This window comes from Pseudophryne corroboree, chromosome 2 (assembly GCF_028390025.1).
Source record: "Pseudophryne corroboree isolate aPseCor3 chromosome 2, aPseCor3.hap2, whole genome shotgun sequence".
NCBI lineage: Eukaryota > Metazoa > Chordata > Amphibia > Anura > Myobatrachidae > Pseudophryne > Pseudophryne corroboree.
Genome location: NC_086445.1, coordinates 355685554 through 355699906, shown reverse-complemented (window position 1 = coordinate 355699906; position 14353 = coordinate 355685554). Strand labels below are relative to the sequence as shown.

The 14353-nt window shown below is 45.4% G+C and overlaps 1 protein-coding gene across 1 annotated transcript in view; it reads left to right on the top strand.

Annotated features, from left to right (window-relative positions):
• The first annotated feature begins 6512 nt into the window (after positions 1–6512).
• F7 (coagulation factor VII) overlaps positions 6513–14353 on the top strand; it is a 122707-nt gene continuing 114866 nt past the window's right edge. Inside the window, exon 1 of the mRNA XM_063953127.1 lies at positions 6513–6649. Within this exon, the coding sequence (XP_063809197.1) occupies positions 6577–6649 (73 nt within the window). The 5' untranslated portion in view covers positions 6513–6576. The remainder of the gene's footprint in view (positions 6650–14353) is intronic.

Genomic DNA, 14353 nt, shown 5'->3' with positions numbered 1-14353 from the left:
CCATCCAGTGAAAAGCCCAGAACAGGTTCCCTGTGTCAAATTTCTAGCCAGCGTATACCAATGGGAGGTCCGACATGAAACCCAATCCCCTAGTATGTCTTCCGGGATCCATTGTTACCACTCTGAAGTTTTTTTTCAGGTCCTTCCAGCGGAGGTCCAACCAGGACTCCAACCCCCTAAAACCTGGTCAGAATCCAACTGGCCCAGCTCGCATTGCTTTCATCCTAATCTATGCAGGGGTAGTATAAAGGCATAACCAGACAGACACAAAAACAAACAGACCAATTAATTTTATATATAAAATGTATGGCCCTGACCCGAAAGGGGTGGATTTTTTTTACTTTAAACCCTGCCAGTATTTTAAGTTGGATAATGAAAGGTCTGTATACTAAGTTTGGTCCAGATCTTTCAAGCCATGTAGGTGCCTATAAAGAACAAATATACATACGTATTTTTACTGTTTCCTGGAGTCTTAATCCAGCTCTGCAGATATCCGCAATCCATGGTAATACGCAACAGTGGAAAAGACCGGAACATCTCTAGATGTGAGGAAGAAGCATACTTTACCTTCTATCAGCACACACTGGTAAAACGCAATCATGCCGTATATCCAAGTATAAAGTGAATTGGTATATACCCAGCAGCTAAACGAAGCCTAACAAATTAACAATATTCATTCATACAACATTAGAAACTGCTGGATTTAGTGGCTGGTGTGATAAAACAAAAAAATCATTAACTCTGTAGGGGAACAGAACACAGCATGCATACAAGTTTACATTGAATGATTAATTTATCTGTAGGCCTATGTTTTCATTTCAGTAGACTGTATCGCAGAGTGTAATTATTCCGAGTATATGGAACGGGGGGGGGGGGGGGGCGTGCCGGTCCCTTACTTTGCCAGGCGCGCTTGGACCCCTATGTACACCCCTTAGTCAGGGATAGACATGGTAATTGTAAACAGATGTTTTTGGGATCCAAAGCTACAGATATGGTTTCTGGGCAAGACGAAATGTGGGTTTAATAGAACTTTCACATTTCTTGAAAGACATTTGGACCTTGGATTTCTGTATCTACAGTATTTGTGAGTTTTACAAAGTGTCAGGAATAACTTCTGTTTTAATAATAATGCATCTGTGTCGCTTTGGAGGCCATGGTGGGTATGAAATAGGCTGTTATTTTTCAATGACTTTAAGTTGCCAAAACTTGCTGTGAGATTGCAGCAACTTTGCCTCCAAGTTGTCATAATACAATTTTGATGCTAAATTGCCGACATGCCAGTGGTGTATGGCGGCTTATGAAGTCACGCTATCCGGCCTTTCAATGTGTTTGCTGGACTGCTCCTATAAGTACTATACCAGCACTAGGGTCAGCTTGCGGTCATTAGGCCGACAAGACTTAGGTCGACCACTGTTGGTCGACATGCACAAGGTCGACATGAGTTTTTCAAATTTTTTCGTTTAATTTTTTTTACTCTTTCATTCTTTACGATCCACGTGGTCTACAATTGGGAACGGTAACCTGTGCCGAGCGCACCTTGCCCAAAGCATGGCAAGCAAAGCGAGCCATGCGAGGGGACACGGTGCGCTAATTGGGGTTTCTCGTCAATTTACAAAGAAAACAACACCAAAAAAAAGTAAAAAAACTCATGTCGACCTTTTTCCAAGTTGACCTTGTTCATGTCGACCTAATGAACCTGTTGACCTACTGCATGTTGACCAATAGTGGTCTACCTACTGACTGTCGACCTAAATCTTGTAGACCTAATGACCCATACCCCTAGGGTCTGCCTAGGATGGTGTGGTAAAATCAGTGGGACAAAGAGTATGGAGCCCCCCTGATTTTTCCATTACCAGCAACAGGTAGCGTGTGGGGCACGTGGCATGGTATGGCATTTCTTGCGATGTTGCCAACCAGCCCTAGGCTGGGCAGCACAGGGTGGAATCTCTAGGGAAGAGGGGCCCTTAGGGACAACCAGCCTTGTACTGATAGCACTAGGTGTATTCACCACACCCCTGCAAGGTAAATTTGAGGTTAATGATTTTGTATACAAAAATAAAAATGAATCTTTAGTGGCACACCACAGGTCCCAGCTAGCCCTGTTATGCTCAATTCTGAGGGCTATCAGAAAGAACTGACCAATGTTAAGAAAATATTGCAATAAACAGATTGTTTTTTGTTTTTTAAAAACAGCCTCTCAGATCCCTTTATTCACCAATGTATTACTTACAAATTCTTTGAGAACGGTCCTCGCTGACCCATAATAGGCATCCCACTGACTTTTGACTCTATAAAGCATTTGACCGTAGTGGCAGGTCCCTAGTGGACACTGCCATAGGAATGAACAGGAGTATGAGAGCTTCATGCTGTACAGTTCCCCCTTACTATAGAGCCACCAGCCATTCCTGGTGTTATTTATTATTTATTACCAGTTATTTATATAGCACACACATATTCCGCAGCGCTTTACAGAGAATATTTTCCCATTCACATCAGTCCCTGCCCCAGTGGAGCTTACAATCTATATTCCCTATCACATGTACACACAGACACATTCACCCTAGGGTTAATTTTGTTGGAAGCCAATTAACCTACCAGTATATTTTTGGATTGTGGGAGGAAACCGGAGTACCCGGAGGAAACCCACGCAAGTACGGGGAGAATATACAAACTCCGCACAGTTAGGGCCATGGTGGGAATCGAACCCATGACCTCAGTGCTGTGAGGCAGTAATGCCTAGTGTTGCCTAGTGCTGGTGATGGAAGTCTCATGTGACCCTGTATCCTTTGTCCCACTGATTTTTCCAGACTTGGCAGAGCACTATAGTAGTTGTGCCTTTTCTCAATTATTTGTCATTTTATTATACAGATGGAGCCAGACAAGATACAGTAGCTTTATTAGCAGTTATCTTGCAGCCCAAAGCCCTGTTTATTGTTTTTGCAAGTTATTCTGGTGTTTCTGTTTTGTTTTGTTATGTTTTGTTCTTAATGTCTCCAGAACTTGCAGGCTATTACATCTGGCAACTTGTATGTTTGACATTATAAAAGTTGTGACTGCAAGTGAACATTGGTTCAGGTGGTTTTCTTGTGAATTTGTTTTCTTGTCTTTTTGCATTCTGCTACCTACAGTGACCTGACATATGTGCAATATGTGCTTGGGTGACAGCGGGAATGCAAGATTTATTTGTGAGCAAATAGGACAAATACATATTGCGTTACTGACAGCATACATTTTCCTACTAACACAAGCCATTAAATAAAAATAGCTTAGATTTAATTTTTTCCTGGTGACCTCTGTGCTAATGCTGACTTTGGCGCATAGGGTTGGATTCGGGTAACCGGTGGTGGGGAGACCGACGCTGGGATCCTGGCTGTTAGATGGCCAGCGGGGGGAGGGGGGAAGGAGGGGCTGAGTGCAATGAGCATATTCATGCGTGGAAATAATGTGTTCTTTCTCCTAGTAAGGAATCACTATGGTTTTTCGTATTTTGTCATCCCTTATTTTTTTCTCATCTCATATGTAGTTTATGGTTTTATATATTATTCACTTGTGTATCTATAATGGGTGAATGGTGTGCGGTGCACATGAGCCCCTGGGTGCAGAGCTGCAAATATCACTAGGAAAATGGCAGCCGTGGCCATCTTCCAGTGATTCACACATGCAGAATAAAAAATGTTCCCAAAGCCCTGCGCATGTGCAGTGTACTCTTGCACAATTCCATAGTCTACTGCACTGCCAGAGAGGAGGGGGCCCAATCAGATCCTGCACACGGCCCTCTCGTCTCTTATATCACATCTGGTGTTATTACAGGGGCAAAACATCTGCATGCCTGAGGAAAAACCTCACAGCAGCCTGGAAGGCATAGACTATAGTAACGACCGGGTTGTGAGAGAGACGGTCTATTCCTTTCCGCTGCACAGCGTATATGGGCATTGCAGGACATTGAAGCCGAGGACGCTCGGCTCTTACCAGCCCATTTTGGAAAGGTATTGAATATTAATTTCAACTGAGGGACTTTTAATCCATTAGGATCCCACCAGCACACCTGGTACTTATCAACTATCTAACAAGTGAATCACGGAACTTTTCACCCCAAAAAGCTGAGTTATCACAATATACCACTAGTTCACGTCTAGTGATTGTTCTTATATATATATATATATATATATATATATATATATAATTCACCGGTTATTTGATAATTAATCTTTTTATATGTTTTATTAATAAACATTGTTATTTTTTACGTTGGCTCTCTGTACATTATGTTTTGTTCCTGATATTCAGCGCAGCCGTTTGTTCTTTTTTTTATAGACTATAGTAATAGTCTGCAGAGAAACATATCAAATCAAAAGTTGAACAAATGTCTCTCAAATGTGCTGCTCCTCTAAGTAAGTGAGGCACGTTTGGCATCACCAGTGCCTGGTTGCATGGTCTGACTGCACACACAGGCCAATAACGGTGATCTACCCACCAGACTTCCCAATATCCCTAACAGTGATTATTATCAGTCTGGTTTTGGGACCACAAACACCCGAGGTATGAGGTGCATCGGAGAAGTAAGTTCCCTATCGCAGGGGAAAAAAAGTCTTGCAAATAGCTTGTGGCCTGGAGGGATGTTTCCTCAGGTTATGTTGGCAACATATTCCACTCCTAACCACTCTCACTGCAGCCAGTGGTAGTTGACTGGCATTGAGCTGTGGAGGTGTCACTGCAAAATGTGTCCGACTGCAAAGTGCATGCTGTTATATGAAAATGTTGTCAATATTCATTGCCAATTATTGTCCGTAACGAAAAAGACCGGGTTTAATGTCAAACCAGGTCTTTTTGCTTCACAACAATGCACGCCCTCATTCGGCAAGATAAAAGAAATGTTGACAAAATTTGGTTGGGAATTTTTTTGGCATCCACCGCACTCTCCAGACCTCGCACAGAATGATTTTCATCTGTTTCCAGCACTCAAAGGACATTTGGCAGCAAAAGTTTCAACAGTTATGACGTCAAAGCTAAGGTGAAATCATGGCTCCAATCCAAGGACATGGTCCCTCATTCCGAGTTGATCGCTCGCTAGCTGCTTTTAGCAGCAGTGCAAACGCTAAGCCGCCGCCCCCTGGGAGTGTATCTTAGCTTAGCAGAAGTGCGAACGAAAGGATCGCAACGCTGCTACAAAAAATAATTGTGCAGTTTCAGAGTAGCTCGAGACCTACTCCTACCTTGCGATCACTTCAGACTATTTAGTTCCTGTTTTGACGTCACAAACACGCCCTGCGTTCGGCCAGCCACTCCCCCGTTTCCCCAGCCACTCCTGCGTTTTTATCTGGCACGCCTGCGTTTTTACACACACTCCCCGAAAACGGTCAGTTACCACCCAGAAACACCCACTTCCTGTCAATCACTCTGCGGCCAGCAGTGCGACTGAAAAGCGTCGCTCGAGCTTGTGTAAAACTGCATCGGCTTTGGTGCAGTGTGCACCATACGCATGCGCAGAGGTGCCGATTTTTTGCCTGATCGCTGCGCTGCGAACAACGGCAGCTAGCGATCAACTCGGAATGACCCCCATGGTGTCTGCACTAGTGATATTGAAAAACGGGTGTCACGTTATGACAAGTGTTTCAATCTTAATGGTGATTATGTTGAGAAGTAGCTTAAAGGTATGTAAATCAAATAAATGATTTTCATAATTGGCCTATCTTTGATTTTTCTTTCCTAGGGTAGGGAATCTTATACCTCTTTTCCACCTAAGTCCTGGGTCTGACCCGAGATTTGGTACACAGTTTCAAACCGGGTCAGTCCCGGAACTGGCCCCTGTCCAACATGGCTACAACCCAGATTGTTCCCGTGCTGGAGCTGTTTACACTGCACACAGGTGCAGTAGGTGCCAGGAGTCTCCGCTGCACTAAGATTCTGGCTCCGCCCCCCTGATGTCACCCACCCCACTGGGAAAGTGTCATCACTGCAGGAAGCAGCCAGCAGCATCGCCGTCCTCCCCATGCTGTAAAGTTAAACAGCAGTGGAGTCAGATGACCCGTTTTATCTGTTTACACTACTTAATCCGTGTCCTTCCCAGGACCAACCCTGCAACCTAGCCGGATTGGATTCCCGGGTCACTGGACCTGGATTATTCCTTTTCCACTGAGCCACGACCTGGGTTATCATGGCAATAACCCGGGTTTTAGCGCCAGTGGAAAAGAGGTATCACTTTTAGGATACCTCTCATAGTTCAAGATGGATGCCGATATTGCAGTATGTGTAACTAGCAGAGCCGTCTGCATTCAATTCATGCATCAATTATTTATGTAAGATTATCTAAAAGAATTCAGATAATATAAAATACAACATCATTACTGACCTCTATATTTTTTTTTTTCCTAGAAAAAAAAGTGCATTATTCAGTATTTACTAGAAATCCTGTACTAACTATGAAGCCCTGTGAAGTATAACCTCAGCCCTTTTGTACTGCCGTGCAGCACTTTTTGGTTTCTCCCCTCCCCCTAACTCCAAATATTTAACAATAAACTTTGGACCAGCAATGTTCCTCTGAGAGCAGTCATTGCTGCAGCAGAAAACCCTCCAACCATGTGGTTACAGCAGGAGAAATCTTTGTATTTGTGGTTTATTCTGCTTTTCATGCCTCTCCCAACGTATGCAGGTAAGTGATAATATGGGATGACAATGATCAAGACTACAGATACATAACTTTATTTCTGATCTTTTATATTTATGTTTAAAAACAACATAATACATTTGTGAAGTTTTTCTCATGCCAGATAATGCTGCCTGAAACATAATCTTGGCTATGAATTTGGAGTTCAACCCATAATGGTATCAACCTTTAATTACTACACTTCTTTTAGAACTCCATATTAGATGCATCTGGTTATACTTATTAGGGTGATTTGCATTTTGGTACACTTTTCGGAAATTTTATGTCCGAGAACAGGGACAAATTGTACAGCTTTATCTGTGGACATTTTGTTTCCCGATAATCTTTCTGTGGTGTGGGATGGTGCTGTTGTGATACTGTTGTGGGATGGTGCTGGTGTGGTATGGTGCTGTTGTGAGATGGTGCTGGTGTGGTGTGGTACTGGTGTGGGTGGGATGGTACTGTTATGGGATGGTGCTGGTGTAGTGTTGTACTGGTGTGGTGTAGTACTGGCTGGCGCGGGATGGACAACAGGTCTGGATATCAGAAAATATGACTGAAGTTTGCTCACAGTCTGTACAAAGGACTTACAAAGTGTTGGGACAATTTAAGAGACACTGGACCCTATTCAACTTCAGTTGCAGTTTTGCTAATTTAGAAAACTTGCAACTGGCTAGAAGCATAGTTACATAGTTGTTCAGGTTGAAAAAAAGACAAATGTCCATCGAGTTCAACCTGTATAATATTTTTTTATTTTTTTAATCTTAATTAAATGCTGTATCCTTGGATATTTTTTTCCGCTAAGAATTTATCTAATCCATTTTTAAACTTAGGGATTGAGTCCACCATTACTACCTTCTCTGGCAAAGAATTCCAAATCCTTACTGCTCTTACTGTGAAGAACCCTTTTCTCCGTTGTGTATGGAATTTTTTTTCTTCTAACCTCAGGGGGAGTCCTCGTGTCCTATGTAGTGTTTTTTTGATAAACAAATAGTTTGATAAATCCTTGTATTGTCCCTTAATGTATTTAAATATATGAATAATGTCTCCTCTCAGTCGCCTCTTTTCCAGTGTAAACAAATCTAACCTTTGAAGTCTTTCCTCAAAATCCTGTGCCTCTAACCCCTTAACCAGTTTGGTGGCTCGCCTCTGAACCTTTTCGAGTTTCAAGATATCTTTCTTATAGTGAGGTATCCAGAACTGTACCCAATATTCCAGGTGTGGCCGCACCAATGATTTATACAGTGGCAGGATTACACTCTCATCCATTGTCTCCATTCCCCGTTTAATGCATGCTAACACCTTACTTGCTTTTGTTGCTGCATTTTGACATTGCATACTGCTACCAAGTTTATTATCGATGAGCACTTGCATGCTGGGGCCCGCCCAGCACAGGCAAAGTGATCACAATTCAATCCCACGCGCTTTCCCGACACCATGCCCCCACAATGATGTGTCATTGCGCCCGACCGCCCCACAAACGCCTCTGCCTATCACTTGGACAGAAACGTTTGCATCAATTTGATGCGATCGCATCTCTGTCTCATCTTGAATAAGACCCACTGATTATATACAGTACATGCGTGCTGTTGCTTACATTTGCGAGATCATTGCACTTGAGTAGGTGGGACTCCTATGCACATCTTGCTCAATGGCGAATACATGACTGTTATTTTAACCTATTTTAACCTCATTCATGTGACGCATAAATCTTGGCAGTAAAAATACTTTATTAATTGATAATTATTTAAAGTAAAAAGGACAGTACTCATTACAGTTATATTTTATTTATATGGCATCACAAGAGTTCTGTACATAGGTGTGCCATAGAAAACAGAAGCACAACACCGCTAACAGAGATGAGTGGGTTTGGATTTACTCTGTTCCTAACACTAAACTAGCGCAAGTTAGGATTTATCCAGATTTCTCTTGTTGGTTCCAAAACAGCTGACAGACAGATAGCCAATACAATGCCGTTTTCGAGAACTGAGTACATCCGAACCGTACCCTTTAACCGCAACAGAGTTATTTACAAATTAACAGGTTATCATCTATCATATGTCTGTCTGTCCCTGGCACATGTAGCGAGAGCCGGATAGTGCTTTGCCAGGCTTGGCAGGTATTGGACAAACTGTGGGCACAAAGATAGTGGGGTCCCCCAGAATTTACCACAACTAGCAAGAAGACACTCTAGGCCTGAATACAATTTGTAGAGACATGCCTACACAGCTGCGATTTTTTTTAGCCTACACATTTGCAAATCATTGCACGTGAAGCAGCCAGCCAGAATAGAAGAGGCGCCACCGGAGCCATCGCAAAGTCCTCCACAACTGTGTACACAGTTTTTCTACACAAACGATCGCAGCTGAAGGCAGAAACACGCAAAAAAAATGGCTGTGCCACGCCTGCCTTTTTACTGCGAGCATCGTAAAAGTATCTTGGCACGTGCGCAGTGCAATTGCGGTGCATTTACAGCAGGACAGTCCAAAAAAATCGGGAGAGTTGGGAGGTATGGTTAGCTTAAATCAGGAGCCAGCACTTCCAGGCACATGGGACAGTTTTCACTGGCTCAGAACAGCTACTTGATAGGACCAATATGCAAATTCTAGACTTACATTTAAGCCTCAGTAAAGAGCAATTTCTTTACTCAGTAACAGATAGCAAACAATAGCATTATGTCTAAACGTACGTTTCCCTGTAAGCTAGGTCAGTGTATTGGACTTGCCGGGTGATCCTACCACTTTCACTACTTCTCTCACTTTATAGTTGTGTGGTTTAAAATGTATTAGTTTTTGTAATAAAAAATATGCATTATGTTTATTTGTTAATATTCTTATTAATATGAAAGCTAGGTGCATGGAATTGTGTTGAGGAGACCTTTAATGGTAGATGGGAAGTTGGAGAGGCATATGTGGGGCTCAAAAATACAGGGTCCAGGTAGGGTTGCTACCTCATGCATCATCGAATCGTGGAGATCCTGCCCCCCATTCCCAACACCCCCACCCCCCCCGACACCAAGCAATGTTCATGTAAATAAAATGATGTACCATATTTATAAAATAGTAAATATGATAAGTAAATATGAAAGTAGGGATGTCTCATCCTCAGTGTCATTTGTACACGGAGGGGTATATTCAATAAGTGTCGGATCCATTCCGACATGCATTTGTAGGAATGGATCTGACAAGCCCTATTCAATGAGCGCCCAAATCGGACAGTCGGATTTGGCCGTTCCCTCTCGTTTGTGCTGCTGCTGTCAGCAGCTTCCCGTGTGTGAGAACACAGGGAGCTGCTGGAGACAGCCACACAGCCGCATTCAGTGCCGGTCGGGGAGTGTTGCGAGAGGTGCCTGGCCGGGGGGACATAAGGGAGGAGCCGTGTCTTCCAGCGCCCGCGGCTCCAGCTGCCCCCGCCGGCAAGCACTCTCTCTCCCTCCCTCACCCCGCTCCCCCGTCTCCTCAACTCAATCCGACTTTTTTTTTAAATGTCGGATTGAAGTTGTCAGAAACGGGGCCAAATCCGCCCCGTTTCCGACAGAAGCACGTGGATCGGTGGCTATTCTGCCGATCCACTTGTTTTCCGACAAGACGGCAGCTTCCGACAGCTATTGAATACACTCCGTAGGCACACACACAATCCAATCCAAAGGTAACAGGAAACTAGTGAGATACAATGGACTGCATATATGACCGGTCACAGTCTGCAAAATAGGGTAAGTAAGTGCCTTTACCTGTGTTCTCAGCCTCCCTCTTAACTACTGAATTATTCAAAGACACTTGTAAGGCATACTTGCCTACCTTGCTGCCCCTTCCTCCGGGAGGAGGCAGCGTTGTAGGTGCATGGGGGCTTGGCCGGCGGCATGATGGGCCGTCCGAGGGCGTGGTCAGAGCCAATGTGGACTGTCCAGGGGCGTGATGACAGGGAAGTGGACAGTCCGGGGGTGAGACATCACGATCGCGTCATCGTGGCTCCGCCCCCCACTATACAGTGCCGAATAAATAGGCACTGTATAGCGGGTGGCGGAGCTACGATGACACGATTCAGCACAAATTTCTGCGGATGAAATGAGAAACAACTGTTCCCACTAATACCCAGTGAGGACCTAATGGAAGTTCAAAGAAACCTTTATGTGCTTCACATCCATTTACTACAAGTAAGCATAGTGTAGATGTAAAAATTTGCTCGCTTGCTTTTGTCGCCATTTCGGGTGTCGACGTAAAGGAAGGAGGAACCTGGAATTTGATTGGGACTATTCGCACAATCTTCCTTTCCTGCAATCAAAGACTGGTGCAATTGATTTCATTTACAATATTACACCATTATGTGATTTTTCGATTTTCCATGTGATTACCTTTGGACACTACATCATTTGATCCGTTTGGATATTGTAATACCCTTATATTGAGGACCATCTAAAGTTTTGGACATTCTTGGAGCACAAGTGAGATTGTAACTTTTTTTCTCTCGCCACAACATGCAGTTTAAGGGACACTGCAGAGCTGCTGCACATGTCCAGTGGTAGCAGCTTCTTCTACCAAGTCGGCTGTGTGTGTGGATCTGAGCCCTCTATCAGTGCAAATGACCAGAGAGGAGCTGCCAGGAAAAAGAGACAGGTGCCCTACCTTGAAGTAGGAGAATGTGTACTTAGAAAGGATGTTCTGTATCCTCCAGTTTCTATTATGTCTGTGTGTTTATTACGGGAGACGGGCTGTCAAAATACAGACACCGGGATCCCGACACATCTAAGAAGACCGGTGCTGGAATCTCGAATGGGATCAGAATCTCAGCGCAGGAATACTGACACCCAGAGGGGATAGGGAGGAGTTGGGGGGGAGGTATAGGCAGCAGGGGGAGGGGGAGGTTTAAGCTGGGGGAAAGGGGGGGGGGGGGGTGTTAGGTTTTGGCTGCGGTAGGGGAGGTTAGCATTAGGCACCCCCCAGGGAGGTTTAGTCTGCATGGGAGGGAGGATTATGTTTAGGCTGTGGGAATGGGGGAAGGTTAGGATTAGGCACCCTCAAGGAAGGTTAAGGTTAGGCTGAGGGGGAGTTAGGTTTAGGCTATGGGAGGGGAGGGTTAGAGGATAATTGGGGGAAGGTAAGTTCCCCCTGTCTGGATTCTCACTGTCGAGATGCCTTGGTCGGTATTCTGACCGATGGTATCCGAACCGCCGGCATAATGAATCCAACCTGTTTATTATATATGTTTGATACAGCCTATATTAAAGACCATCTATAGTGTTAATTATTAATACTGTATTCCATACATACACTGTCCAGAGGGGGTCATTCCGAGTTGATCGTAAATGTGCTAAATTTAGCACAGCTACGATCAGGCACTCAGACATGCGGGGGGACGCTCAGCACAGGGCTAGTCCGCGCCGCATGTCAGTGCCGCCCCCCCCCCCCCCCCCCCCGCAGAAATGCAAAAGCATCGCACAGCGGCGATGCATTTGAGGAGTAACTCCTGGCCAGCGCAGCTCCTGCGGCTGGCCGGGAGAACCTCTTCGCTGCCCGGGTCACAGCGGCTGCTTGTGACACCACGCAGCCGCCGCAGCCTGCCCCCCCCCCCACCCCCCCAACGGTCCAGCCACGCCTGTGTTGGCCGGACCGCGCCCCCTAAACGGCGGCTTAAAGCCGCCGTCCAGCCCCCTCCCACCCAGCGACCGCCTCTGCCTGTCAATCAGGCAGAGGCGATCGCGCCGGCGCATGCGCAGTTCCGACCTGATCACTGCGCTGCGATAAACTGCAGCGAGCGATCGGGTTGGAATGACCCCCATTGTACACTGTCTATTGTATAAAAATAAGAATTTACTTACCGATAATTCTATTTCTCGGAGTCCGTAGTGGATGCTGGGGTTCCTGAAAGGACCATGGGGAATAGCGGCTCCGCAGGAGACAGGGCACAAAAAGTAAAGCTTTAGGATCAGGTGGTGTGCACTGGCTCCTCCCCCTATGACCCTCCTCCAAGCCTCAGTTAGGTACTGTGCCCGGACGAGCGTACACAATAAGGAAGGATTTATGAATCCCGGGTAAGACTCATACCAGCCACACCAATCACACTGTACAACCTGTGATCTGAACCCAGTTAACAGTATGATAACAGCGGAGCCTCTGAAAAGATGGCTCACAACAATAATAACCCGATTTTTGTAACTATGTACAAGTAATGCAGATAATCCGCACTTGGGATGGGCGCCCAGCATCCACTACGGACTCCGAGAAATAGAATTATCGGTAAGTAAATTCTTATTTTCTCTATCGTCCTAGTGGATGCTGGGGTTCCTGAAAGGACCATGGGGATTATACCAAAGCTCCCAAACGGGCGGGAGAGTGCGGATGACTCTGCAGCACCGAATGAGAGAACTCCAGGTCCTCCTTAGCCAGGGTATCAAATTTGTAGGATTTTACAAACGTGTTTGCCCCTGACTAAATAGCCGCTCGGCAAAGTTGTAAAGCCGAGACCCCTCGGGCAGCCGCCCAAGATGAGCCCCCCTTCCTTGTGGAATGGGCATTTACATATTTTGGCTGTGGCAGGCCTGCCACAGAATGTGCAAGCTGAATTGTATTACACATCCAACTAGCAAAAGTCTGCTTAAAAGCAAGAGCACCCAGTTTGTTGGGTGCATACAGGATAACAGCAAGTCAGTTTTCCTGACTCCAGCCGTCCTGGAACCTATATTTTCAGGGCCCTGACCACATCTAGCAACTTGGAGTCCTCCAAGTCCCTAGTAGGCGCAAGACACCACAATAAGCTGGTTCAGGTGAAACACTGACACCACCTTAGGGAGAGAACTGGGGACGAGTCCGCAGCTCTGCCCTGTCCGAATGGACAAACAGATATGGGCTTTTTTGAGAAAAAAACCACCAATTTGACACTCGCCTGGTCCAGGCCAGGTCCAAGAGCATGTTCACTTTTCATGTGAGATGCTTCAAATCCACAGATTTGACTGGTTTTAAACCAATGTGTTTTGAGGAATCCCAGAACTACGTTGAGATCCCACAGTGCCACTGGAGGCACAAAAGGGGGTTGTATATGCAATACTCCCTTGACAAACTTCTGGACTTCAGGAACTGAAGCCAATTCTTTCTGGAAGAAAAATCGACAGGGCCGAAATTTGAACCTTAATGGACCCCAATTTGAGGCCCATAGACACTCCTGTTTGCAAGAAATGCAGGAATCGACCGAGTTGAAATTTCTTCGTGGGGCCTTCCTGGCCTCACACCACGCAACATATTTTCGCCACATGTGGTGATAATGTTGTGTGGTCACCTCCTTTCTGGCTTTGACCAGGGTAGGAATGACCTCTTCCTGAATGCCTTTTCCCTTAGGATCCGGCGTTCCACCGCCATGCCGTCAAACGCAGCTGCGGTAAGTCTTGGAACAGACATGGTACTTGCTGAAACAAGTCCCTTCTTAGCGGCAGAGGCCATAAGTCCTCTGTGAGCATCTCTTGAAGTTCCGGGTACCAAGTCCTTCTTGGCCAATCCGGAGCCATGAGTATAGTTCTTACTCCTCTACGTCTTATAATTCTCAGTACCTTAGGTATGAAAAGCAGAGGATGGAACACATACACCGACTGGTACACCCACGGTGTTACCAGAACGTCCACAGCTATTGCCTGAGGGTCTCTTAACCTGGCGCAATACCTGTCCCGTTTTTTGTTCAGACGGGACGCCATCATGTCCACCTTTGGTAATTCCCAACGGTTTA